General features: G+C 39.3%; 1 protein-coding gene across 2 annotated transcripts in view; it reads left to right on the top strand.

Annotated features, from left to right (window-relative positions):
* The window catches only part of Rps6kb1 (ribosomal protein S6 kinase B1), a 46,817-nt gene extending 26,147 nt beyond the window's left edge, over positions 1-20,670 (top strand). The window contains exons 6-15 of one of the 2 annotated variants that reach the window (XM_042691073.1): positions 345-402; positions 2,022-2,122; positions 5,832-5,922; positions 6,135-6,225; positions 8,846-8,953; positions 10,541-10,603; positions 10,780-10,857; positions 15,268-15,375; positions 17,984-18,096; positions 19,719-20,670. In XM_042691073.1, coding sequence (XP_042547007.1) covers positions 345-402; positions 2,022-2,122; positions 5,832-5,922; positions 6,135-6,225; positions 8,846-8,953; positions 10,541-10,603; positions 10,780-10,857; positions 15,268-15,375; positions 17,984-18,096; positions 19,719-19,956 — 1,049 coding nt within the window. In that variant the 3' untranslated portion in view covers positions 19,957-20,670. The other variant, XM_042691081.1, reaches the window with a different exon arrangement.
* Positions 20,671-26,649: the final 5,979 nt, after the last annotated feature.

Here is a 26,649-nt window from a genome sequence, read left to right as displayed (position 1 = left end):
GATAGTTTAATTGTATAGTATCAATTTTCTACTTAAGAGTAAAATGTTAAAGAGACTATAATCAAAATACTTGTTCAGGCTAAAGGTCTGAAATCTATATTTTCAAGTTTGTAGATGTGAAATCTAGAATTCCAAGCCAGTTCTAGTTTTCAAACTTTATATGTGCCATAATAATACTGCTCAAAATGTAACCTTGCAGATTTTGTTTTAAAACATAATTTGGGGGATTTTTTTTTTAAGGAAATAGTATCTTTTATTATAGTTAGAAGGCAAGCACAAAATCATTATAAGTGAATTGGAAATAAAAAGTTATTACTTCTAATGACTCCTCCTTTTCTCTACAGGAGGAGAACTATTTATGCAGTTAGAAAGAGAGGGAATATTTATGGAAGACACAGCCTGGTGAGTGAATTTTTTATGATTTCATGGTTTCAGGTAATAATTCATATAATTAAAAACAAAGTCCCATTCTCACTGTGGGCAGTCATATGATCAGTAAACTGATTGGAGCCAGTCAGTAATTCAGAACTTCAAGGAGGAGAAATAGCTTTGGGACTGGGCAGCTATTGGAGATCATGTGATTCCTTTGCCCCAGACTTTGGGTGGATTGCTCTTCATACAGTTGGTCCTAACAACCATTCTGTTTGGGACTTTTTTTCCCCCTCGAATTGGTAAACGGCCTGCCTTGGCTCTTGTGAATGTGGTTTTCAGGTAAAACTTTGTATGTAGAGCAATAGAAGTATCAGAAATCTTTTTTTGCCTCTATCTCTTCTGTCTTTCTTTCTTTCTTCCTTCCTTCCTTCCTTTCTTCCTTCCTTCCTTTCTTTCTTTCTTTCTTTCTTTCTTTCTTTCTTTCTTTCTTTCTTTCTTTCTTTCTTTCTTTCTTCCTTCCTTCCTTCCTTCCTTCCTTCCTTCCTTTCTTTCTTTCTTTCTTTCTTTCTTTCTTTCTATTTAAGACTTTCCAGTTTTAGGGGAGTTATATGCCTGGGAACATATCATCTGTAGTTGACTCTATAGCCAGGATGGGATCTGCCCTTCTATTTATAATGGGACATCTGCTTCAAATTAAAAATGTGCGCATCCTTTCAAAAAGTGATGATATTGGGTAATGATAAATTAGTTAATCCTACACATTAATTGAATAGAAAAAAACACTTAAATGTTTTTCCTATCTTAATTACCAAACTTCATTCATTGTTTAATTTCAGGCCTTTTCTAACACAGAAGCTGCATTTAAGAGCCTTAGGGATGAAGTGCCCTTTTTTGGAGGAGGCTCTCTGAGCCATGTTGGAGGCTGTGTTTGTGGTCCTGCTGGCTGTGAAACTGCCTCAGTGCTCTAGGACACACCCTCTCCATCCTGGAGTAATCTGCAGGATTGCAACATTGTTATGCAGCCAGTATTGCAGTGCCTTGTGCTTTTCGAATCCAGACAGGGTTGACTCAGCCCTTTATTCTTTTGAGGTAGATAAATTTGAGTGTCACACAGTCTATAGTTTGTGGGCTGGCTGGCAAGAGGGAGGGCAGATACTGTGGGCATAGCTGTCTATAGACAGCTGTATTAAGTAAGGGATGAATGGAATTCTAAGGGTCAGGTTTTAAGGTAACTTTTTAAATCAAGACTTGATCTCTGAGAATAATAAAGTTCTTATATGTTATGGGATTTTAAAGTTGGGGGTGGGTGGGAGGAATTTGCTTTAATCTGAATGACTGTTGGCCTAATCCCTACAAAGACAGAACAGAATTTGGTCAATGATAGTTTGGTATATTCTAGACACGTTTGCAGTTTTGAATAGTATATTCTAATGGCAAAGTAAAACATAGTTTCACTAAATCAAGTGAAACAAATTTCCCCATGCCTTTTGGTAGCATCTAGTACCATCTCTTTCCTCACACATTCCCCACCTTCCCCACTAATTTGGTCTTTGGTGCATGTCTGTTTCTTTCAAGGAATTTTGCTCCATACATAATCTGCTTTGGGTAGATTACTTTTCTTAATTTTATGAAATCATTTTTGTTTCCAGCTTTTACTTGGCAGAAATCTCCATGGCTTTGGGGCATTTACATCAAAAGGGGATCATCTACAGAGACCTGAAGCCGGAGAACATCATGCTTAATCACCAAGGTGGAGATATGTCATAAGCAATTCTGTAGTAAATAATCATCTTAATATCCTCCCACACAGGTCATGGCCATTTCAAGGCTTCATATTTCTCTCTTATTACCATACATTTTGTCCTTCAGAACTGATACATATTAATACTTGCTGATGTTATTTAGGCATTTGATAATATTACTTACAACTGAAAAAATTAAACAGACTTGGAGAGAGTAGCCACTCTTTAGACCTTTTCTTCCTTTCTTTTTTCATTTTTTTTTGATCATGCTGGGATTTGAACTCAAGGGTTTCAAACTTGGCTCAGCTTGTTGCTCAGCTAGTATTCTATTACTTGAATCATGCCTCCAGCCTGGTTTTTAACTGGTTATTTTGCAGTTGGAGTCTGGAGGACTTTTCTGCCCAAGCTGGCTTCTGGAACTCTGTTCCTCTTGATCTCAGCCTAATGAGTAGCTAAGATTACAAGTATTAGCCCTGAACACCTTTCTTTCCTTCTTTCTTAATTTCGTTCTTTCGTTCTTCTGTTCTTATAAAGTATCCTGAGCCAAATGCTAATCCAAACATTAACTTTGGTTTATTCCTTAATTGAAAAGTATATTGAGCTGAGGACCAGTAACTCACAGCTACTCAGGAGGCTGAGATGTGAAGATTATAGTTCCAAGTCAGCCTGGGCAGGAAAGTTAGTAAGTCTTTTGTTTCCAGTTAGCCAGCAAAAAGCTGGAAGTAGAGCTGTGGCTAAGTGGTAGAGTACCCCAAACAGAAAAAGCTAAGGAATAGCACTTAGGCCCTGAGTTCAAGCCTCAGTACTGGCACATACAAAAAAAATGTGTATCTTTGGTACTGGGGATTAACCACTTAGCCACATCTTAGCCCTGAAAAGTATGTCTTAACAGTATTAATTGAGTGGGAGTTCTTTTGTTTTGTTTTGTTTAGAGTCTTACTTTGCAGCTCAAGCTGGTCTAGAACTCACTTTGAAGCCTAGGGTGGCCTTGAACTAAGAATCTTCCTGCCTCAGCCTCCCAAGTGGTAAGATTCAGATGTGTACCACCACACTCAGCTTATAAGTTGAGTTTTAATTATAAAAATGCATAAATAGTGCCTGGGACTGTGGCTTAGTGGCAGAGTGCTTGCCTAGCATGCATGAAGCCCTGAGTTCGATTGCTCAGTACCACATAAACAGAAAAATCCAGAAGTGGTACTGTGACTCAAGTGATAGAGTGCTAACGTTGAGCAAAAGAAGCTCAGGGACAATGCCCAGGTTCTGACTTCAAGCCCAAGGACTGGCAAAAACAAAACAAAAACCCATAAATAGACAAATAGTACTTCTTAATAAACTTTACTAATGCTGGAAAAAGAAAAGATTGAATTTGAACTATCTGATAAAGCCTTGGAAATAAAATGTTTTATAGGCATAGTTTCTTTTGTTTGTGACGATAAACATCAGAGAGACCAATACTGTGTGTAGCTTACAGGTAGAGCAAAAAGTGAGCCTGATTACAACTACATGAGCCCTACAGAACTCACTTTGTACTATAGTTTTGTACTATAGATTTGTACTATAGTTATCTGGGATAGGTGGATTTGCATTTCACTCAGACCCCTGAGGGGCAATCACCACACTAGAGTATCTGGCAGTATGTTGAGCCTTAGATGATAACAAAATAAGTCCATAAAGTAGTAACTTTTTCAGACTCAGGCAGAAAATGATAGACAATTGGGACCTATATAAATGCTTCAAGTAGTTTTAATTTTTTTTTTTTTTTGCCAGTCCTGGGGCTTGAATGCAGAACCTGGAAACCGTCCCTGAGCTTCTTTTGCTCAAGGTTAGCACTCTACCACCTGAGCCACAGCGTCATTTCCCAGTTTTTCTAAAGTTTATGTGGTACTAAGGAATTGAACCCAGGGCTTCATGCATGCTAGGCAAGCACCCTACAACTAAGCCACATTGCCAGCCCCCTAATTTTTTTTTTAAGGAAAGATAATATAAACAAAGTATATTTATTGTAAGAAGAACTGTCTCTCTTTCTCCATGCCTCACCCCCATACATGGATTCTCTTTCTGAATTTGAAGGCAAAAGGTAGAATAAGAGAAGGACGGAATAGGAAATTTCTTTGATCCATTAAGCTTGATTATCATGTGGTTTTATGAAAATAAAGATTATGGCCAACTGTGGTAGTATTCTAAATTGCAGCACTCAGGAAGCAGAGGCAAGAGGATCTCAAGTTCGAGGCTGTCTGGGATACCTACCATCTCAAAAAAAAAAAGAAAGAAAGAAAAAGTAATACTTCCTCATTATCAAAACGTAGTATATATTTATACTTGAATCAGTAGGACATTGCCTTTTCTCTGAAATAACTAAAAATAGTAGGGTCCCTGGTGTGATACTGTTCGTTAATCAAATGACAATTGATAAAAGCTTAAACTGAAGTTACCTTTCAGAAAATGGAGCTCCACCTTCTGGCGTAGAGATAATTATCCACCCACTTCCACTATTTCCCTTAAATGGTAGAATTTAGCCATAAGCAGCTTTCTTTCCACCAAGGGGAAGAGTAATGTATTTATTGTACTTTCTTATATCATTGTAAGAACTCTCAAGTTATAGTTTACTGTGACAAAAGTTATATATTTGAAGTTCTGTGAACTTTGAGTTAAAAATAGAATATATTCCAGGTGCCAGTAGCTTATATCTGTAATCCTAGCTCCTCAGGAAGCTGAGATCTGAGGATCACTTTTTGAACCCAACTTAAACAGGAAAGTCTGTTAGACTTTATCTCCAATTAACCACCCAAAACCCAGAAGTGGAGCTGTGGCTCAAATGGTAGAATGCTAGCCTTGAGTAAAAAAGCTAAGGACAGGGGCTGGGAAGGTGGCTCAGTGGTAGAGTGTTTGCCTCCCATGCATGAAGCCCTGGGTTCCATTCCTCAGCACCACATAAATAGAAAAAGCTGGAATTGGCGCTGTGGTTCAGGTGGTTGAGCATTAGCCTTGAGCTGAAGAGCTGAGAGAAAGTGCTCAGACCCACGACCAACCTTCCCCCCTCAAAAAATAAAAAATAAAAATAAAAAGCTAAGGACATTGCCCAGACCCTGAGTTCAAACTCTAGGACTGACACACATACAAAATAAATAGTAGACTGCAATATATACATATATCTATATCTATCTATATATCTTATACCAGACTTAAAAATGTAGCTTTTCAAGGACATTTCATTCTCAGAATGAAAGAAGATTCTGCATTTATGTAAAGTTAGAGCCTCAGACCAGCTATATTACTATTTTCTCTATTTAAGACTTAGTAGAGGGCTGGGAATGCGGCTTAACGGCTAGCATGTATGAAACCCTGGGTTCAATTCCTCGTACCACATAAACAGAAAACGCCAGAAATGGTGCTGTGGCTCAATTGGTAGAGTGCTAGCCTTAAGCAAAAAGAAGCTCAGAGATAGTTCCTAGGCCCTGAGTTCAAGCCTCAGAACTGGGGCTTGGAAAAAAAAAAAAAAAGACTTAGTAGATAGGTTGTATCACTGGCAAAAGGTGACTCTTCGGGCCTTAAAGAATTACTTTTATCCTTAAATATGTATCCTACTTAGTTCTTGATATCAAGAATAAAGCTGAAGACAGGAAAATTTAAACGGAATGATAGGTTATTGTCACATATGTTCAAACACTGCACATACTTAAATTCTCAGAATAATCATTCTGTAATCTTTCATTATAGGTCATGTGAAACTAACAGACTTTGGACTATGCAAAGAATCTATTCATGATGGAACAGTCACACACACATTTTGTGGAACAATAGAATACATGTGAGCTATATGTTAAAAGAAATATACCTGGTTTGGGGGGGGTCATACGTTTTACCTGGTTTAAGTAATATGTCATAATTTTCAGTAGTATACTTCCTGTACTTTTTTGTTTTTTTATTTTTTCTGGGGCTTGAACTTATTTTTGTTTTTAATATCTTAATTCGGATAAAATGCAATTGGGTACATTTTGAGGCATCTTTTTCTCATTGTAGGGCCCCAGAAATCTTGATGAGAAGTGGCCACAATCGTGCTGTGGATTGGTGGAGCTTGGGAGCATTAATGTATGACATGCTGACTGGAGCAGTAGGTGCACTGTTAAAACCTGCATGTATTCTGTACTGAGTAATTGTTAAACTACTATAGCAAGAGGTCTTTCCTGTACTTTTTGAAAACGTTGCCAAAACAGTTACTATCAAGGTCATAAAGACTTATCAGCAGTTTACTACTTATATTGTGTTATGATTATATGGGAATTGAACCCAAGGTCTCATACATATGCTAGGCACACTCTCTGCCACTTGAATACACCCCCAGCCCTTTGACTGTATTTTGTCCCCTACCCCCTTCTTTTTGGTAGTACTAAAATTTGAAATAAGGGCCTCAGTCTTACTAGGTAGGCATTCTACAACTGAGCTATGCATCAGCCCCTTTTTTGTATTGATTACTTTAAAAATAAGAGTTTTTCTTTTTCCTGAGCCCATGCCTAGACCATGATCCTGTATACTTTTCACCATAACTGGAGAAATAAATGCTTACCACCAAACCCAGCTTTTTTGTTGTTATTGTTGTTAGTTGTGGGTCTTGAACTCTGGACCTGAGCACTGCCCCTCAGCTCTTCAGCTCAAGGCTAGCACTCTACCACTTGAGCTTCAGCGCCACTTCCAGTTTTCTGGTGGTTAATTGGAGATAAGAGTCTCACGGTCTTTACTGCCCAGTCTGGCTTTGAACTGCGATCCTCAGATCTCAGCCTGAGTAGCTAAATTATAAGCATTAGCCACTGGCGCCCAGCTTCCTTAGTTTTTTTTTTTTTTGTCTGTCATGGGTCTGGAGCTCTGGGCCTGGGTGCTGTCCCTCAGCTCTTCAGCTCAAGGCTAGTGCTCTACCACTTGAGCCACACTACTACTTCTGGTTTTCTGAGTGGTTTATTGGAGATAAGAGTCTCATGGTCTTTTCCTGCCAGGGCTGGCTTTGAACTGTGATACTCAGATATCTGCCTCCTGAGTAGCTAGGATTACAGGTGTGAGCCACCGGCACCTGGCTTCCTTAGTTTTTGCTCAGAGCTAGCACTCTACCACTTGAGCCTCAGCTCTGTTTCTAGCTTTTTACTAGTTTAGTGGACATAAGGATCTTGTACTTTCTTTCTTTTTTTTTTTTTGGTCCAGTCGGGGGGCCTGAACTCTGGGCCTGGGCGCTGTCCCTCAGCTCTTCAGCTCAAGGCTAACGCTGTACCACTTGAACCACAGTGCCACTTCCGGCTTTTTTCTTTTAGCTTATGTGGTGCTGAGGAATCGAACCCAGGACCTCATGCATGCAAGGCAAGCGCTCTACCACTGAGCCACCTTCCCAGCCCCAGGATCTTGTACTTTCCTTTGGCAAATGCTGTTCAGAGATATTTCTGTTTCTGCCTCCTAAGTAGCTGGGATTATAGGCATAAACCATCAAACTGAGCTTAAAAACATTTTTTTTCAGGCTGGAAAGGTAGCTCAGTGGTAGGGCACTTGCCTTGCATGCATGAGGCCCTGGGTTCGATTCCTCAGCACCACGTAAGCAGGGGAAAAAAAGCCAAGTGGCGCTGTGTCTCAAGTGGTAGAATGCTAACCTTGAAGTGAAGAGCTGAGGGACAGCGCCCAGGCCCACAGTTCAGGCCCCGCGACTGGACCAAAAAAACAACAACAACATTTTTTACTTAAATAATCTATGTCCTGGAAGTTTTGTGCAATAGAGGATAAATAATACACTTATCTAAAAAAGGAAAACTGAAAGCAATATCACAGTCCTCTTGAAATCATAATGCCTGGTAAATAGAAACCAGGCTTTCAAGACATTGCTAATTCCTCTTTACCAGTGCCTAAAAACTACAGGTCCTAGCTGGTTATTGATTGCTGATATTTATAATTGTAAATATTCAGGAGGCTGAAATCTGAGACTCAAGGTTCAAAGTCAGCCTGAGCAGACAAATCCAAGAGATTATTACTTATCATTAACCAACAAAAAGCCAGAAGTAGAAGTATGCCTCAAGTGTTAGAATACCAGCCATAAGCGAAAAGTTGAACAATACAAGAGGCCCTGAGTTCAACCTTTAGTACTATCATGCACACACACAACCCTCAGTACTATTACACAAATATGCACACCTTCCCCAAAATGACAGTTCTTAGTCTACTAGGAGTGTGGATCAAATAGAGTGCCCACCTAGCATATATAAGGCCCTGAGTTCAAAGCTTGGATCTGCTAAAAAAAAATTACAGTTCAAAGCTAGCCTAGGCAGGAGAGCCCATGAGACTATTATCGCCACTAAACCACCAGAAAACTGGAAGTGGTGTGGCGCTGTGGCTCAAGTGGTAGAGCGCTAGCCTTGAGCTGAAGAGCTGAGGGACAGCACTTAGGCCCAGAGTTCAAGTCCCATGACTGACCACCCTCCCCCCCCCCCAAAAAAAAATTATAATTCTTTGTTTTTTGTTTTTTGTTTTTTTTGTTTTTTGGGTTTTTTTTTGGTCGGTCCTGGGGCTTTGAACCTCGATCCTCAGATCTCAGCCTCCTGAGTAGTTAGGATTATAGGCGTGAGCCACCAGCACCCAGCTACAGTTCTTTGTTAATTAGCTCAATTCACAGCATGCATGTCTGATCTGAATACATTGAAATAGATAACGCTATTAAATTTATGTTTTAGATCCTAATTGTCCTCATTCTTTTCTACCTTTAGCCTCCTTTCACGGGGGAGAATAGAAAGAAAACAATTGACAAAATCCTCAAATGTAAACTTAATTTGCCTCCCTACCTCACTCAAGAAGCTAGAGATCTCCTCAAAAAGGTAGGTTCTTTAAATGAGCACCCAGTATATAAACTGTAATATAAATAAATATATATAAAATATTTTATATATAAATATAAAATATATTTTTAAAAAATATATTTTGAATAGAGAATCTCGTAGCTATATATTGAACAAACAACAACAACAAAAACCTGCACCTGAGTGCTGGTGGCTCACACCTATAGCCTATAATTCTAGCTACTTGAGAAGCTGAGATCTGAGATCATGGTTCAAAGCCCCCCTGGTCAAGATAGTTGAGACTCTTATCTCCAATTAACCATCAAAAAAGCTAGAAGTAGAGCTGTGGCTCAAGTTGTAGAGCCCTAGTCTTGAGCACAAAACCTCATCCACAGTGCTCAGTTCAAGCCCCAGGACCGAAATACACAAAATATGTAAATTGGTGTGTGTGCTTGCCAGCACTGGGACTTGAATTCAGGGCCTGAGTTCTGTCTCTGAAATTTTTTGCTCAAGGCTAGCATTCTAACACTTGAACCACAGCTCCACTTCTAGTATTTAGTGATTAATTGAAGATAAGAGTATCATGGACTTTTCCTTCTGGGGCTGGCTTTGAACTGTAATCCTCAGATCTGAGCCTCCTGAGTAGCTAGGATTGCAAGGTATGAACTACCAGTGTCCAGTTTGCAATTTATTTATTTATTTATTTGTGGCAGTACTTGGGGGTTGAACTCTCAGGGCCTTGTTAGACAGTTGCTCTGCCACTTGATCTATATACCTAGTACTTTATTCTTTAGTTATTATTAGTTTTTTAAATAAAATTGCTTGAATTTCTACCCAGCTAACCTTGCCTGCCATCCTTCTTATTAAGCTTTTCACGTAGATGAAGTGACAGGAACATATTTTTGGTTGAGATGGGAATCTGACTAACTTTTTGACCAAGGTGACCAGGAACCTCATTCATCCCAATCTCTACCTCCTGAGTAGCTTGGATTACAGTTAGGAGCCACCAGCATCCAATTGAACCTGCAGTTTTAAACACAAAGTAAAAATTTAAAGATTGGGTAAGAGGGGGATAGTGGTGTAGAACAAAGAAAGCGGTGACATTGATCAAGATGCATTATACTTATAACCTTACTTAGGGAATTGTAACCTCTTTGTACAACTACTTAATAAAAATTTAAAAATTTAAAGGTATTGTTTTTGTTCTGAAACATTTTGTAAGAGTTCATTGCATTTTTAAAGGCAGAATAGATGAACAAAGTATATGTAGAAAAAAAAAACAGCTTCATTAAAGTTATTTTTTTTTTTTTTGGTTAGTCATAGGGCTTGAACTCAGGGCCTGGGTACTGTCTCTGAGCTTTTCCGCTCAAGGCTAGTGCTCTACCATTTGAGCCACAGCTTCACTTTTGGCTTTTTCTGTTTATGTGCTGAGGAATAAAACCCAGGGCTTCATGCATGCTTTCTGGTGGTTAATTAGAGATAAAAGTAATGGACTTTCCTACCCAGGCTGGCTTTGAACTGCAATCCTCAGATCTCAGCCTCCTGAGTAGCTAGGATTACGGGCATAAGCCACCAGTGCCCAGCTTGTCTAAAGGTCTTTATCAGTGCTTTTTTTCCTCCCTAAAGCTGCTGAAAAGGAATGCTGCTTCTCGTCTTGGAGCTGGTCCTGGGGATGCTGGAGAAGTTCAAGTAGGGATTGGCACATTTGGCGTTTTGGGAAAAGATATTACTAATTTTATTTGCTTATGAAGATTATATGTAATTGCTTATAAGTTTGTCTTATTTTGTGATTTACACCTTCAAAAGTATGGTTGTCATTTCAGCAGTCTATTCCTTGTAATTTTTCTTCCATCCTTTTTTCCTAGGCTCACCCATTTTTCAGACACATTAACTGGGAAGAACTTCTAGCTCGGAAGGTGGAGCCCCCTTTTAAGCCTCTGTTGGTATGTGTATGTGAAAACATAATTTTAGTGACCTAGTAATTTTTTTTTGTACTGATCCTGGCCCTGTCTTTGAGTTTTGTGCTCAAGGCTAGCACCCTGTCACTTGAGCCACAGTTTCACTTCTGGCTTTTTTGGTAGTTAATTGGAGATAAGGATTCTCAGTGACTTTCCTGACTAGGCTGGGTCCAAGCACAATCCTCACATCTCAACCTTCTGAATAGCTAGGATTATGGGCACGAGCCGCCAGTGGCTGGCCCTGGTAACGTTTTTTAGGGTAAGAAGTCTCAGAAGCCCAGCACAGTGGTCACATCTATAATCCTAGCTACTCAGGAAGTTGATGTCAAGATTATGTTTTGTTGTTGTTGTTTGCCAGTCCTGGAGCTTGAACTCAGGGTCTGGGCACTATTCTTGAGCTTCTTTTTTGCTCAGGTAAGTGCTCTACTGCTTGAGTACTACCTCCACTTTTTGGTGGCTAATTGGAAATAAAGAGTCTCCTGTACTTCCCTGCCCCAACTGGGTTTGAGTCACCATCTTCAGATCTCAGCCTCCTGAGTAGATAGGATTACAGGCATGAACTCCACTGGTGCCTGGCTAAGAAGATCATGATTTGAAGCCAAACCAGAAAAAGTTTGCAAGACCTCCTTTCTACTAATATCTGGGAGTAGTGGTGCATACCTGTTAACCCTAGCTGTGTGGGAGGCAGAGATGGAGTTGGAGTGAGGCTCATAGTTCAGGTCATCCTGGGCAAAAATTAAAAGTTTGTGAAGCTGGGCGCTGGTGGCTCACACCTATAATCCTAGCTACTCAGGAGGCTGAGCATTGTGGTTGAAAGCCAGCCCAAGCAAGGAAAGTCAGTGAGACTCTTATTTCCAATTAACCACCGGAGAACCAGAAGTGACGTTGTGGCTCAAGTGGTAGAGTGTGAGCCTTGAGCTGAAGAGCTCAGGAACAACAACATCCAGGCCCAGAGTTCAAGCCTCACAACCGACCAAAAAAAAAACAAACGTTCATGAGACTTCATCTCAAAGAAAGAAGCTGTATATAGAGTCATAAACTTACCATTTCAGCTACAGTGGGAAGCATAAAACAGGAGGATTGCTATCCAGGCATAAGCCTGGCAAAAGTGGGCTGGGAAGGTGGCTCAGTGGTAGAGTGCTTGCCTTGCATGCATGAGGCCCTGGGTTCAATTCCCCAGCACCACATAAGCAAAAAGAAAAAAGCCAGAAGTGGCGCTGTGGCTCAAGTGGTAGAGCGCTAGCCTTGAGCTGAAGAGCTGAGGGACAGCGCCCAGACCCAGAGTTCAAGCCCCACGACCGGACCCAAAAACAAAAACAAAAAAAATAAAATTAAAAAAAAAAAGCCTAGCAAAAGTGAGACTAATGTAAAATAGGACTGAAGAGATGTTACTCCAGGGTAGAGTTCCGGCTTAGCAAGTACGTGCTCTGAGGTCAATACCTTTGTCCCCCGTATCACAAAAGTAAACAAGAGAGTCTCAGAAAAACCAGATTTGATGGATTCTATGACTTCATGTTTAGTAATTTCATCTGCAGTCATCCTTTCCAAATAAAGACACATTCTCGGGGCTGGGAAGGTGGCTCAGGGGTAGAGTGCTTGCCTAGTATGCATGAAGCCCTAGGTTTGATTCCTCAGTACCACATAAACAGAAAAAGCCAGAAGTAGCACTGTGGCTCAGGTGTTAAGAGTGCTAGCCTTGAGCAAAAGAAGCTCAAGGACAGTGCTCAGACCCTGAGTTCAAGCCCCAGGACTGGCAAAAAAAAAAAAAAAAGTAGCCAGGTCATCTGTCTGAACCATCATAACCACTATGGCTATTGTCATAGCTAAAAGGTTGACCAGTTCTCCAATTGTTTCTTACCCTCAAATCTTCTGTCCTTAAGAATGTCTCACAGGGGCTTGAAAGGTGGCTCAGTGGTAGAGTGCTTGCCTTGCATGCATGAGGCCCTGGGTTCGATTCCTCAGCACCACATAAGCAAACAGAAAAAAGCCGGAAGTGGCGCTGTGGCTCAAGTGGTAGAGCGCTAGCCTTGAGCTGAAGAGCTGAGGGACAGCGCCCAGGCCCAGAGTTCAGGCCCCATGACCAGACCCCCCCCCCCCCCCCCCCAAAAAAAAAGAATGTCTCACAGTTTGGCTTTGCTAATCTTATTTCCATCTGTCATTGACCATGTTCATCAGTTACTTTTATTTTCAAAAACTGGTAGGTAGAGCTAGGGCTGGTGGCTCATGCCTGTAATTTTAGCTACTCAGGAGGCTGAGATCTGAGGACCATGGTTCTAAGACAGCCTAGACAGGAAAACTTATGAGATTCTTATTTCCACTTAGCCACCAAGAAAGCTGAAAGTGGAGCTGTGGCTCATGTGGTATAGTGCTGGTCTTGAGCAAAAAAGATCAGGGACAATACCCAGGCCAAAAACAAGCAATAAACCTGGTAGGTAGATTTGGTTCTAATTAAACTATTTTAGTGTGTGTGTGTGTGTGTGTGTGTGTGTGTGTGTGTGTGTGTGTGTGTGTGTGTGTGTGTGTGTGTGTGTGTGTGTGTGTGTGTGTGTGTGTGTGTGTGTGTGTGTGTGTGTGTGTGTGTGTGTGGTTTTTGTTTATTTGGTTTTATTTTTTGGTGTCAGAATCAATGCTTGAAGTCAGGACCTTGAGCTCTCACTTGCTTTATTCAAGGCTGTCACTCTTTACCATTTGAGCCTCACATCTACTTCTATTTTTTTTGCTGGTTAATTGGAGATAAGAGTCTCATGGACTTTTCTGTCCAGACTGGCTTTAAACTGGCTTCCTCAGATCTGAATAGGTAGAATTACAGACAGGAGCCACTAGTATTCTGCTAAAATATTGCTTTTGGATATTTTGATAAAGAGGCCTAATGTGTAGTTGTATTTCTCACTAGAGAAATATTTTTGAAATTTATTTCTCTGATGAGAAATACAACTAGTTGGTAGTCAGTGATCAGCTAGTGATGGTGGCAAGACATTGGTCAAAATCCATAGTATTTTTTTTTTTTTTTGGTCGGTGGTGGTGCTTGAACTCTAGGCCTGGGCACTGTCCCTCAGCTCTTCAGCTCAAGGCGAGTGTCCTACCATTTGAGCCACAGTATCACTTTTGGTTTTCTGGTGGTTAATTGGAGAAAGAGTCTCACAGACTTTCCTGCCCAGGCTGGCTTTGAACTGTGATCCTCAGATCTCTTCTTCCTGACTAGCTAGGATTACAGGCATGAGCCACCGGTGCCTGGCATATTTTTTTTTTTTTTTGTCGGTCATGGGACTTGAACTCTGGGCTTGGGTGCTGTCCCTCAGCTCTTCAGCTCAAGGTGAGCGCTCTACCACTTTGAGCCATAGTGCTACTGGTTTTCTAGCGCTCTATTACTTGAGCCACAGTACTACTTCTGGTTTTCTGGTGGTTAATTGGAGATAAGAGTCTCATGGGCTTTCCTGCTCAGGGTTAGCTTTGAACTGTGATCCTCAGATCTCAGCCTCCTGAGTAGCTAGGGTTATAGGTGTGATCCACCAGTGACATTGTTTGCAGACATTTTGGATGTCAAGAATTACATTCCAGGCACTAGTGGCTCATGCCTGTAATCCTAGCTACTCAGGAGGCTGAGATCTGAGGATCACCGTTCAAAGCCAGCTTGAGCAGCAAAGTGAAGAAAACCAAAAGTGGCACTATGGTGCAAAGTCGGAGAGTTCTAGCCTTGAGCAAAAGAGCTCAGGAACAGTGCCCAGACCCTGAGTTCAACCCCTATGACCAACAAAAAAAAAAAGAATTATAGGAGGGGTAGCTACTTAGTATCTGGGGCATAAGGGACCAGCACAGGACAATTTTCTGTAACAGTTACCAGACCCAAAATACCAGTAGTAATGAGACTAATCTAGTTCTATGATTTCATTAAGGATTTGTAAAATGGTCTTATTCTGTTACTTATTTTTTTTCTCTATTAGCTGAAATTCTTCCGTAAGCAGAGAATGTATAAATACAGATAGATACATAGATTATTGATATTTTCCACCTGCTTTTTAAAAAAAGACTTCTGGTTTTTCTACGATTTTTTTTTTTTGGGGGGGGGGGGTCAGTTGTGGGGCTTGAACTCTGGGCCTGGGTACTGTTTCTGAGTTCTTCAGGTCAAGGTGAGAGCTCAGCCACTTGAGCCACAGCTCTACTTCTGGTTTTCTGCTGGTTAATTGGAGATAAGTGTCTCACTAGCTTTGAGTCTGGATCCTCAGATCTCAGCCTCTTGAGTAGCTAGGATTATAGGTGTGAGCCAACAACACCCAACTAGACTTAAGATTTTATTACAGTGAACTTTTGCAAAAGCTCTACTTAGAGCTTGCAACATATTTGTTTGATGTAAGTATACACTATTAACCATTTTCTAACCATTTTGTTTTTATAAAGCAATCTGAAGAGGATGTGAGTCAATTTGATTCAAAGTTTACACGTCAGACACCTGTTGACAGCCCAGATGACTCAACTCTTAGTGAAAGTGCCAACCAGGTCTTTCTGGTAAGTGGAAGCATTTTCATGTATACATGGGAAATTTTAAGTATGAGGTTGTTACCTGCAATAATTTAAAAAAAGAAATCAGTTTGCTTGTTTTAAGGTTCATATAAGGTAACCTGATTAACTTCTTTTTAAAGCCATTCTATTAAACCTACTGTAACCTCCAGTATTATGCTCCAAATTATTCTCATAATTTGACATAGCATGTTAGTAATTAAAATGGGAAAGTATGATCTTTGGAGTTTATGATCCTTTTTTTTTTTTTTTCTGTTTCTTTTTTTTTTTTTTGTCGGTCGTGGGGCTTGAACTCTGGGCCTGGGCGCTGTCCCTCAGCTCTTCAGCTCAAGGCGAGCGCTCTACCACTTGAGCTACAGCACCACTTCCGGTTTTCTGGTGGTTTATTGGAGATAGGAGTCTCACGGTCTCTCCTGCCTGGGCTGGCTTTGAACCGCGATCCTCAGATCTCAGCCTCCTGAGTAGCTAGGATTACAGGCGTGAGCCACCAGCGCCCGGCTATGATCCATTTTTGTAATAGAGCAACTGACCTGGAATGTTTGGGTTTGCATCCCAAACTTTTTTTTTTGCCAGTCCTGGACTTGAACTTAGGGCCTAGACACTGTCCCAGAGCTTCTCTTGCTCAAAGCTAGCACTCCACCACTTGAGCCACAGCGCTACTTCTGGCTTTTTGTTTAATTGTTATTGAGGAACTTAATGCAGGGCTTTGTGCGTGTAGGCAAGCACTCTACCACTAAGCCACATTCCCTGTCCCAGGAAAACTCACTTTTATTATCAAAAGAGAAATAGCAATCAGGATTGTAAACCAATTAGCATTCTAATCTAAATCTGTGGAAATACATAATGTTACTTGTGAATATTTGATTGAAAAATATACTGATACATTATTTTTCATTTTAGCATACACTCCTATCTTTAAGACCTTTTAAATAGGAGCCAGGAATAGAGCTCAGTAGTAGAGTACTTGCCTATCATGTATAAGGCCCTAGATAAATCCCCAGCACTACACGAAAACAACAGCAATAAGAATCCTTAAAGCTGGGCATTAGTGGCTCAGGCCTGTAATCCTAGCTACTCAGGAGGCTGAGATTGGAGGATCACAGTTTAAAGCCAGCTTGGGCAGAAATGTCCCAGTGAGACTCTAATCTCCACCACAAAACATGGAAGTGGAGCTCTGGCTCAGAGTAAAGAGCTCAGGGACAGTGCCCAGGACCTGAGTTCAAGCCCCATGATCAACAACAAATAAAGGAATCCTTAAAATCCCTACCTACTTAGATATTTTGGTTCTAAGCCTGGTCTTCGTAAATACAGCTTTAGTGCACTAGACCATATGGATAAATAGCTTCTGAAGTCACAAAGCATCTATGGTCCTCCTGCCCTGAATATGCCCAACATTGTCTGAAATTATATAGCATATATTATACTTTATTCTTTTAGATTTCACGCAGAACCATCATGTTCACATATAGGTAATAGTAAATAGAAGAGACAGTAGGCATAGGAGTTTTAAAACAAACATGGACAACAAAGGAAATGACAGTGGTAGCGTAAGAGCAAAGTCCAAGAAAGAGCTAAAGCTAATAGAACTGTACTGCTGTCTATTGCAGTGGAGGTTTGCATAATGTTGATACCTATTCATCAGTAAAACATCAATTTCTTTTTTTTTCTTTTTCTTTTTTTTTTTGGTGGGGGACAGTACTGGGGTTTGAACCCTTGGCCTCACATTTGCTAAGCAGGCACTCTACCATTTAGCCACCAAATGCCTCATCTTGTACAATCATTGGTGCAAAAACAGAAAGATCACCCATGTTATATCAGAGAATTGTCTGGTTTTGCTTTGACCTCATTATAAGAAACTTGTTTTTATTGTTTTGCTTTTCGTGCTGGTTCTGGGGCTTGAACTCTGGAGCTGGGTACTGTCCCTTAATTTTTTGCTCAAGGCTAGTACTTTACCACTTGAGCACAGCTCTACTTCTGGCTTTTTGGTGGTTAATTGGAGATAAAGTCTCACAAACTTTGCTGCCTGGGCTGGCTTGGAACCTCAAGATCTCAGCCTCCTGGAATTATGTTTGTGAACCACCAGCACCCTGCAAGAAGCTGTTTTGAAAGTGGTTATCTTACTTGCTTATACTACTCTTGTTGCTTATATTTCTGTGTTACTTAAAACCATAATGTGAAGCCTACATTCTTCCTGTTTTTTTTTCTCCTAATAATAGTGGAGAATTTTGTGTGTTGGCATATGGGGCTGAATAGAATTCTGCTTTCCTGAGGTCTATGCCTTAAAAAATGGCTGGAAAGAAGTTAACAGGTATGAGCTCAAGGAAATGGGAGAATATATGCATTAGTGATTTTAAGTATACATCATTATGTTGGTATTCAGACACCAGACAACTCATTTTACCAAAGAATATAAACAAAAAGGTTTTATGATAGATGCCTATGATCCCAGTATTCAAGAGGTTCAGGCAGGAGAACTGGAAGTTCAAGGCCAGGCTGGGCTACATAGACTCTATCAAAAAAACAGAACAAAAATTTGTTGTTGTTTTGATGTGTATGATAATCTGCCATTCTGTAGTCCATTGTTACTGTCTTTCAGGGTTTTACATATGTGGCTCCATCTGTACTTGAAAGTGTGAAAGAAAAGTTTTCCTTTGAACCAAAAATTCGATCCCCTCGAAGATTTATTGGTAGTCCACGAACACCTGTCAGGTATTTCAGACAATGTTATTTTCCATCTTTTTTTGTTTAAACCTAGAAAGAGCATAGGAATTAATGCCAAGTTATGTAATTGAAAGAGCTGTCATTCTTTTTGGTTAACACAAACATGGCATCAATATCAGTGGTAGAGTGCTTGCCTTGCATGCATGAGGCCCTGGATTCGATTCCTCAGCACCACATAAACAGAAAAAGCCAGAAGTGGCGCTGTGGCTCAAGCGGTAGAGCGCTAGCCTTGAGCTGAAGAGCTGAGGGACAGCACCCAGGCCCAGAGTTCAGGCCCCACGACTGGCAAAAAAAAAAAAAAAAATTGTAAAGAACTAGTCTGTGTCTCATCTCTTACAGGTTATATAGTTTGCCTTTTCTCCTGGTATACTGATGAATGCCCTTTTTGTGCACTTAGTCAAGATTTATTGTGCACCCGTAGCTGCATTACATGTTGTATGCATGTGCGTATAGTGTATATAACATAGAAATTACTCTTGATCTGGTGAAGTTTACACACTAAGTGGGAGATAGTCACAATAAACAAAAATGGGAATATGCACAGAAAAAAAGTAACTACAAGTTGTGCTGTATTTAAAACAAAAGTGTGCCAGGCACCAGTAGTTCATGCCTGTAACCCTAGTTATTTAGGAAGCTGAGATCTGAGTATTTGATTCAAAGCCAGCCTGTGCAGAAAAGTCCATGAGACTCTTTCCTCCAACAAAAAAGCCAGAAGTAGAGGTGTGGTTCAGGTACTAGAGGGCCAGATTTGAGTGAAAAAGCTAAAGGACAGTGCCCTAACCCTGAATTCAAGCCCCATTACCAGCACAAAATAAAAAAGAAAAGTTTAAAAAATTGTGTATAAATAAAAATAAAGTACAGCAGTAGAGAGCAGAAAAAACAAATGAATTTCTACTCACAGTGACCAATAATGGCCTCCCTGGTAAAGTAACATCAAGGAATAAAGATATTTGTTAGCTAAGCAAAAATAGGATATGAAAAAATACTGTAAACGGAATAGCAAGTGTGGAAGCCTTCAGGAAGGAAAATAGGATGTTGTTTTCTTGAATGGGAGGGCCACTGTTCTTAGGTGTGGAAAGTGAAGTGGAAAATGGCAAAGGTTTAGAACATTATAATTACAATGGGAGGTTGTTTTAAGTGGGGAAATGAAATGATTTTAAAAGGACTATCGTGGGGCTGGGAAGGTGGCTCAGTGGTAGAGCGCTTGCCTTGTATGCATGAGGCCCTGGGTTCGATTCCTCAGCACCACATAAGCAGAAAAAGCTGGAAGTGGCGTTGTGGCTCAAGTGGTAGAGCACTAACCTTGAGCTGAAGAGCTGAGGGACAGTGCCCAGGCCCAGAGTTCAGGCCCCACAACTGGCAAAAAAAAAAAAAAAAAAGGACTATCGTTTAGGTCTTTAGGGGTCAAGTGTAAAGGTAGTTTATAGATTCCAGCAATTAACTCATCTATGGAAGAGATGGCTCAACCATTGCCTTTGTGCCAATCCACAAGACAATAAACTTAAATGAAAAAGGTGTCATATTACTCTCTCCTTTTAAATGTAGTGGAAATATTTCTTGTTGAGTTGAACCTTGAGACTAATAAATGATAGTTCTTCCTTGTCTTAAAGCCCAGTCAAATTTTCTCCTGGGGATTTTTGGGGAAGAGGTGCTTCAGCCAGCACGGCAACTCCTCAGACACCTGCGGAATACCCAATGGAAACAAGCGGAATAGAGCAGATGGATGTGACAATGAGTGGGGAAGCATCAGCTCCTCTGCCAATACGACAGCCCAACTCCGGACCATACAAAAAGCAAGCTTTCCCCATGATCTCCAAACGGCCAGAGCACCTGCGAATGAATCTATGACAAAGTAATGCTTTTAATGAACTTGAAGCAAAAAAAAAAAAAAAAGAAAGAAAAAGGAAGAAAGAGCAAAAGTAGAGGAAGTGATGATATCTGGCAAGATAAAACCAGAAGAAACAAAATAATAAGTCTCAGAGTCAGTGTCTTTACCTAGAACACTTTGGATGGAGTAAAAATAAACATGGATTAAAAAAATCAATCAATGGTGCAAAAATCAAAAAAACAAAAAACAGGCAAGCAAAATAGTATTGTGGAACTCTTAGGCACATCAGTTAACTGATTCCTAGTGACATCTTTCAACCTTATCAAGAATTTTCATGTTGATGGCTCCAAACTGACAGTATTAAGGATAACATGTTGCTTCTGAATCATTGAGAGTTCTGATTGTATTGAAGAAGAGTTATCCTCTCATTAGGCAAAGTATGAAATTGCCTATAATACTTGCAACTAAAGACAAATTAGCATGCAAGCTTGGTCAAACTTTTTCCAGAAACATGGAATCAAAGACAAAAGAAACTTACCAATTGATGTTTTATGTGCAAACAACCTGAATCTTTTTTTTATATAAATATATATTTTTCAAATAGATTTTTGATTCAGCTCATTATGGAAAACATCCCAAAACTTTAAAATGAGAAATTGGTTGGTGTTAAGAAGATCAGACAGCTTCTGTTTCTTCTCTCTTGATGAAATAAAATGCAAATTAATCATTGTTAACCACAGCTGTGGCTCCTTTGAGGGCTTGGGGTGGACCTCGGGTTTATCTTTAGTAACCCTGCTGCAATACCTGTAGTACTAGGGGAAAAAAAGAATCTAATTATTTCTACTTGCAGTACTGCTGTCTGCCAAGTGTAACTGGAAGCCTTGGAATGGGCATTTATTATATGTCCTACATTTTCATCCTTGTCCTGCATTGTACTGGAAAAAAATTGCCACCTGTTCTTATACCAGTATTTGGTTCAAGACGCCAAATGTGTTCAGCCCATGGCTGAGGAAGGACAGAAGAGAGTCAGGATAAAATGCATACTGGGGGCAGCAAAGTGGGGAAGATAGGGATATCCAGGGGAAGAGGGCGTTGCCATATCCACAACTGTCTCGTCTCTTTACAGCAAATGGGTAAGGTTTTTAAGTTGTACTTTTTTTTTAAACCATTTTTGCTGTCTACCTTCCTTTTTTTTTTTTTTTCTTCAATCATTTTAAAAAGGAAAACAAGGTCTTATTTCCCCCTCCCCCCCTTTACTGGGGCTATTTTTTATTGTGAAAATGCTTGATGGCCTTTTGATGAATGTCTTCCATAGTGAACCAAGAAAACTTAGTAGCTTAATTTAGGATATATGTTAACAAGACAGTGTTTCTGAAATTGTAACAAAATCTACAGAAGTGATTTACAGGTACAAAGAATAAAAATAAAGGTAACTTTACCTTTCTTAAATACTTCCTGCCTTAAAGAGAGCATTTCCATGACATTAGCTGGTGAAAGGGTTTAATATCTGCAGAGCTTTATAAAAATATATTTCATTGCATACTGGTATGAGTAGATGATGATGCAGTTACAGTTGAGTCTTATCACTTGTCTTTTGTTGGTCTTTTTAATGTTTTCATTCTGTACAAAGTTAATTTATAATAGTTTGCAACCCTAGAATTTTTTTAAATAAATGCTGCTTGCTATGTTCTCCAAACCTTTTTGAGCCATAGGATCCAAGCCATAAAATTCTTTATGCATGTTGAATTCAGCCAGAAAAGAGCAAGATTTTGCTTATTTAGAGATATGATAAAACCATATGATAGTAAGCATAACCAGAACCATGGGAAATTACTGGAAATGAACTTTTTCAATTGTGGCAATAAATGAAAGAATTGATAAAAGTTTATCTTTGAACAGAACACCTTTTTACTTATTTTAACCACTCCCTCTAGATCCCCTTTTATTGCATCAGCCTACCGAGAACTTAGGTAATTGTGGCTGATAAGTTAGAAGCTACTATATTGATTAAAGGCAGAAAATTTAAAGTCCAGATCATTGTTCTCTGACAATTTATAATTTCTGAAAAACAAAAAAACAAAAACAGTACCCAAAAAGCTATGGTAATTTGTATAGGCATTATTTCAGACTGTAAATGGTTTGCAGTACTTGTTTCCAAGTGTTTACTAACTGCAGCATTGACTGCCTGACCAAATTCCAGTAAAACTTTTACACCAAAATATTCTTCCTCAGTCCTGTTTGCTAGTAATATGTGTACTGTCATTGGCTGGCTATAACTGTCCTATAGTTTTCATAATTTGAGTACCGCTGGCGATAGTGGCAAACACTGCAAGTTTTTTGCATAGGAAGCATTAATTGCATACCTACCAACCACACAAATACATACCTTTTCTATCTTAACATTTATTAAGTGAAATTAATTTCCGTGTTTTGGAGAGTTTATTGAAAAATTGTTTCATAAGTGAATATCCCTGCTGAGACTGTGAAAACATGTCATGTGTCACACTAGTGTCACAGACAGAAAGCACACACCTATGCAATATGGCTTACCCTATATTTATTTGTAAAAATCCAAGCATAGTTTAAAATATATGGTGTCAATATTACTAGTCTTGAATTTCTAAGTGGGTTCTTTATGATTTATACCAGGTAAGTATATAAAAAAATTAAGTGCTTTTCTTTCAATACTTGATTACTTTCATTAAAATCAACAGGATATTTTATTTTATACATGCTGTTTTTTAATTAAGATGTAATCACTGAAATAATTTGTTTTTATAAGGTTTGTAGCATTATAGAATCACTGGATTTATAAACCAGCTGTGATTAACAGTGTAAAAGTATTGAATATAAACCAGATTTTTAGGAAAATTATGTTATTTTTTCACCTTTATGATCTTGACTAATTTGAATCCTTCAAGAAGGATTTTTTCATTCTGTTTTTTGAAATGGAAGATTATTTAAGATGGAGAGGGAGGATGCATGTATGAGACTCCATAAATTCAACATTCTATACTGTAGGTAATAAATTATCATAAGCAAGATGCATCTTATATAGTATTAGTATCTTGAGCTTTGAATGTCATATATAGCAAAGAACCTGTTTTTTTGAATATTCAATTACTCTTTTGGTTCCTAGCTCCCAGAGCTAGATCTAAGATCTCAAATTTTTCCCACAAGAAATGTTGAATTTATGAAGAATAGATTTTGAGTTTTTGAAAATAGTTAATCTCTCAAAACATCCACCTATTTTTATAGTGGTTAGACACTAGCAAGCTGGAGAAAATTATAATAGAATTTGTCACACCGTCTATGGTCTGTCTGGTTATATTATAGTACTTCCTCTTGTATGATTCTTAACACTACAAGTATCTCAGTGGATTCTCTGAAATAACATCCAAAAGATGGGTTCATCACTGTTTGTGTTTGCTTTTAAACTATTATATTTCCTCTGTCCCCAGTTGGCTTTGCATCTATTAAAATAAATAAACTCTTCAGCTGCCTTATTAGGAGTGCTATGAGGGTAACACTTTTTCTGCTTTTCATCTTGTATTTAGTTTACTGTATTAAGATTTTTGATTCTGGTTGAATGAATGTAAATAGACATTAAATGCAAATCTGAATGAACATAACATGGAAGTGATTTTTTTTGCTTCCTAAAGACAGGAAGAAATCAGTTAGTGTATATATCCAATATACAGTTTTTTATTAGCATGTCAGATATGTTCCAGTTTTCATATTTAGTAAATCCTTTATATATGTGAAGAATGGCAGGTGTAAAACTTCCTGCTGAGAAACTAAAGCGATTAAAATATGTAATGTTTTAGTATTGATTTTACATCTTTGAGCTTTTTCAAAAGGCTCATGCAGTAAATTTTCTGGAGGCTTGCTAGCTTCAGATAAACATTAGGACTAGTTGCTTGTGCTAATAATCAACAATCTATTCAGCTATACTTACCTTTGATAGTTTGGTGTATATGCACGATATATGTGCACATTTGAAGGGTCATTATCTTAGAGTAAGATGGGCATTTTGTATAAAACACTTATCTGGGAGGCATTTATATTATAGCAGCCAAGGTATACAGACATTCTCCAAGTGTAAAATATGGTAATATTTTTCTTTTTAGGGAAGCACTGAGGATTGAACTTAGATCTTAAGCATGGTAGGCAAGAGCTCTAGCACTGAGCTGTATTCCTGGTCCCTGGTAGCATCTCTTAGTGCTGGTCCTATAATCTTTTATCTGAATTAACAGAATAATTGGAGTTTTATAACTATGTTCCTTTCTTTGAAATTAAAGGGTAGAAGGTAGATGTGTAGAGAAATGCTTTGAATTCATTATCAATAATGGGTAACATGGCCCTCTTATTAAATTTGCCCAGTTTTCAATTCACTGCCTTTTCCCCCCAAACACCACCATTGTTCACCTGGGACCTCTTCTATTGCTTAACTTAATTCTATTAAGAAACAAAGCTGTCTGAATAGGTATTAAGTGAGTAAGTAGGTTTGGTAGATAGATATTGTGATAGGACTGAATGCTAGTCTTGTGTTCTGAATAGGAAGTCATTTTAGTTGATTTTTACAGCCAGATTTTAATTCCAATCACACATTCCTTGCTATATACCTAAATAACACAACTAAGCTTCACCACAAAGCCATGCAGAAGAGGATTTTAAGCCAAGTAAACTTGTTTAAATCTTTGCAGGGATCTCAAAGAGAGTTTAATATATTGTGACTGAGTAAACAGAAATAGTTGTATTTATAAGCCAGCAGTGTTTACATGGCAGAAGAAAAAAAAATTACAGGTTTCTCAATGTTCTTTTTTGTCACTTTTGTCAGGCATGAAAATGATTTCACCTGTAGTTAGTTTGTCACTATCTTTAATCCATATGTTGGTTTAGTTTCTTTAATTAATATAGCAAATTTGTTTTCTGCTTCTTCCAACATCTTTCTACTGTTACCAGAAAGTCAGCAGAGATAATCAACCTCAGTTCTTATGTCTGGCAAAAGAAGAAATGGGCAAACTATGAAAGTGCTTTAACCAGGAAAGTTTATTAGAAATTCAGCAGAGAAAGATTTTTACATGGCATGATGTCATCAGAAGACTACTTTACATCATCTTCAGCCAGCTGTAGGATATTGACATGAGCATTAAATTTTCTTCCTTTTTTGTTTTCATCTTTTTTGTTGGTCATGGGGCTTGAACTCTGGGCCCGGGCCCTGTTCCTGAGCTCTTTAGCTCAAGGGCTAGCACTCTACCACTTGAGCCACAGCACCACTTCTGATTTTCTGGTGGTTAATTGGAGATAAGAATCTCACAGACTTAGTGCTGGTGGCTCACGCCTGTAATCCTAGCTACTCAGGTGGCTGAGATCTGAGGATCATGCTTCAAAGCCAGCTTCGGCAGTAAAGTCCATGAGACTCTTATCTCCATTTAACCACCAGAAAACCAGAAGTAGCGCTGTGGTTCAAGTGGAAGAGCGCTAGACTTGAGCTAAATAGCTCAGGGACAGCGCCGAGGCCCAGAGTTCAAGCACCAAGACTGACCAAAAAACAAACAAAAAAAACCCCACCAAATCTCACGGACTTAACTACCTGGGCTGACTTTGAACCCTGATCCTCAGATCTCAGCCTCCTCAGTAGCTAGGATTACTGGCACCTGGCTATGAGTGTTGAAGTGAAGGTAGGGAGCAAAGGTATGTACAGTTTTAATAGTTTACCCCATTATATCTTGGTTGTGGTTCACCTGGGTTCCAGAGAAGTTAATCACTATGGTCACTACAGGGGAGCAGTCTTGTTCCCATGAGATGACCTACTTCAAGAAGGCATGGCTTAATCATTACTGTTAATAATCCTCTTTTGAAGGTGGTACGATCTGTTATTACAATCCCCCTCCCCTGTGAAAACTGCTGGATGGTAAGTCATAGTATAAACTCAGATATAACCAATAGCAGCTCTACAGAGGTTAAAGACTTCTGTTGTAGATTTCACATTCCTCTGTAGAGGAATCTAAAGAAATGAGCAAGTGCCTCATTCTCTTCTAATACCCAACAAAAATTGCCTAAAGGCAAACAAACCACCCTATCCAATGCTTCTGGCTGCTCTTAAATGAAAGCTCCCTGCTACCCCACCCCCTTGCTGGGGATCAAACCAAGGGTGTCTTGCATGTTAAAGAAGCACCTATAACTGAGCTATAACCCCCAGGAATTGAGTGAAAGCTCAATTAATGGTGATTCAAGCATAGAATTTATTTAGTCTGTCGTGGGGCTTGAACTCTGGGCCTAGATAGCCTAGGTGCTATCCCTGAGCTCTTCACCTCAGGGCGAGCACTCTACCACTTGAGCCACGGCGCCATTTCCTGTTTTCTGGTGATTAAATGGTGATAAGAGTCTCACAGACTTTGCTGCCTGGGCTGGCTTTGAACTGAGATTCTCAGATCTCAGCCTCTTGAGTAGGATTACAGGCATGAGCCACCAGCGTCTGGCTCAAGCATAGAATTCTTTCTGGAAGTGACTAGTTATAATGGTAGTTTTTTTTTTTTTCTAAGATGTTTAGGAGGTTGATCTTGTTTGTTGCACAATTCAAATCAGGAAAGCCAGTTTATAAATTTGTTGTTTTTGTGATGCTAGGGATTGAATCTAGGTTCTGTTTCATGCTGAGCAAGTACTCAGCATACATAAGACCTGTATATTAATTTAGTGATTCCCTCAAG

This window comes from Dipodomys spectabilis, unplaced genomic scaffold, assembly GCF_019054845.1.
Source record: "Dipodomys spectabilis isolate Male_0828 unplaced genomic scaffold, ASM1905484v1 ptg000004l, whole genome shotgun sequence".
Lineage (NCBI taxonomy): Eukaryota > Metazoa > Chordata > Mammalia > Rodentia > Heteromyidae > Dipodomys > Dipodomys spectabilis.
The sequence above is the reverse complement of the archived record's forward strand: the minus strand, read 5'-3'. Positions and strand labels throughout refer to the sequence as shown.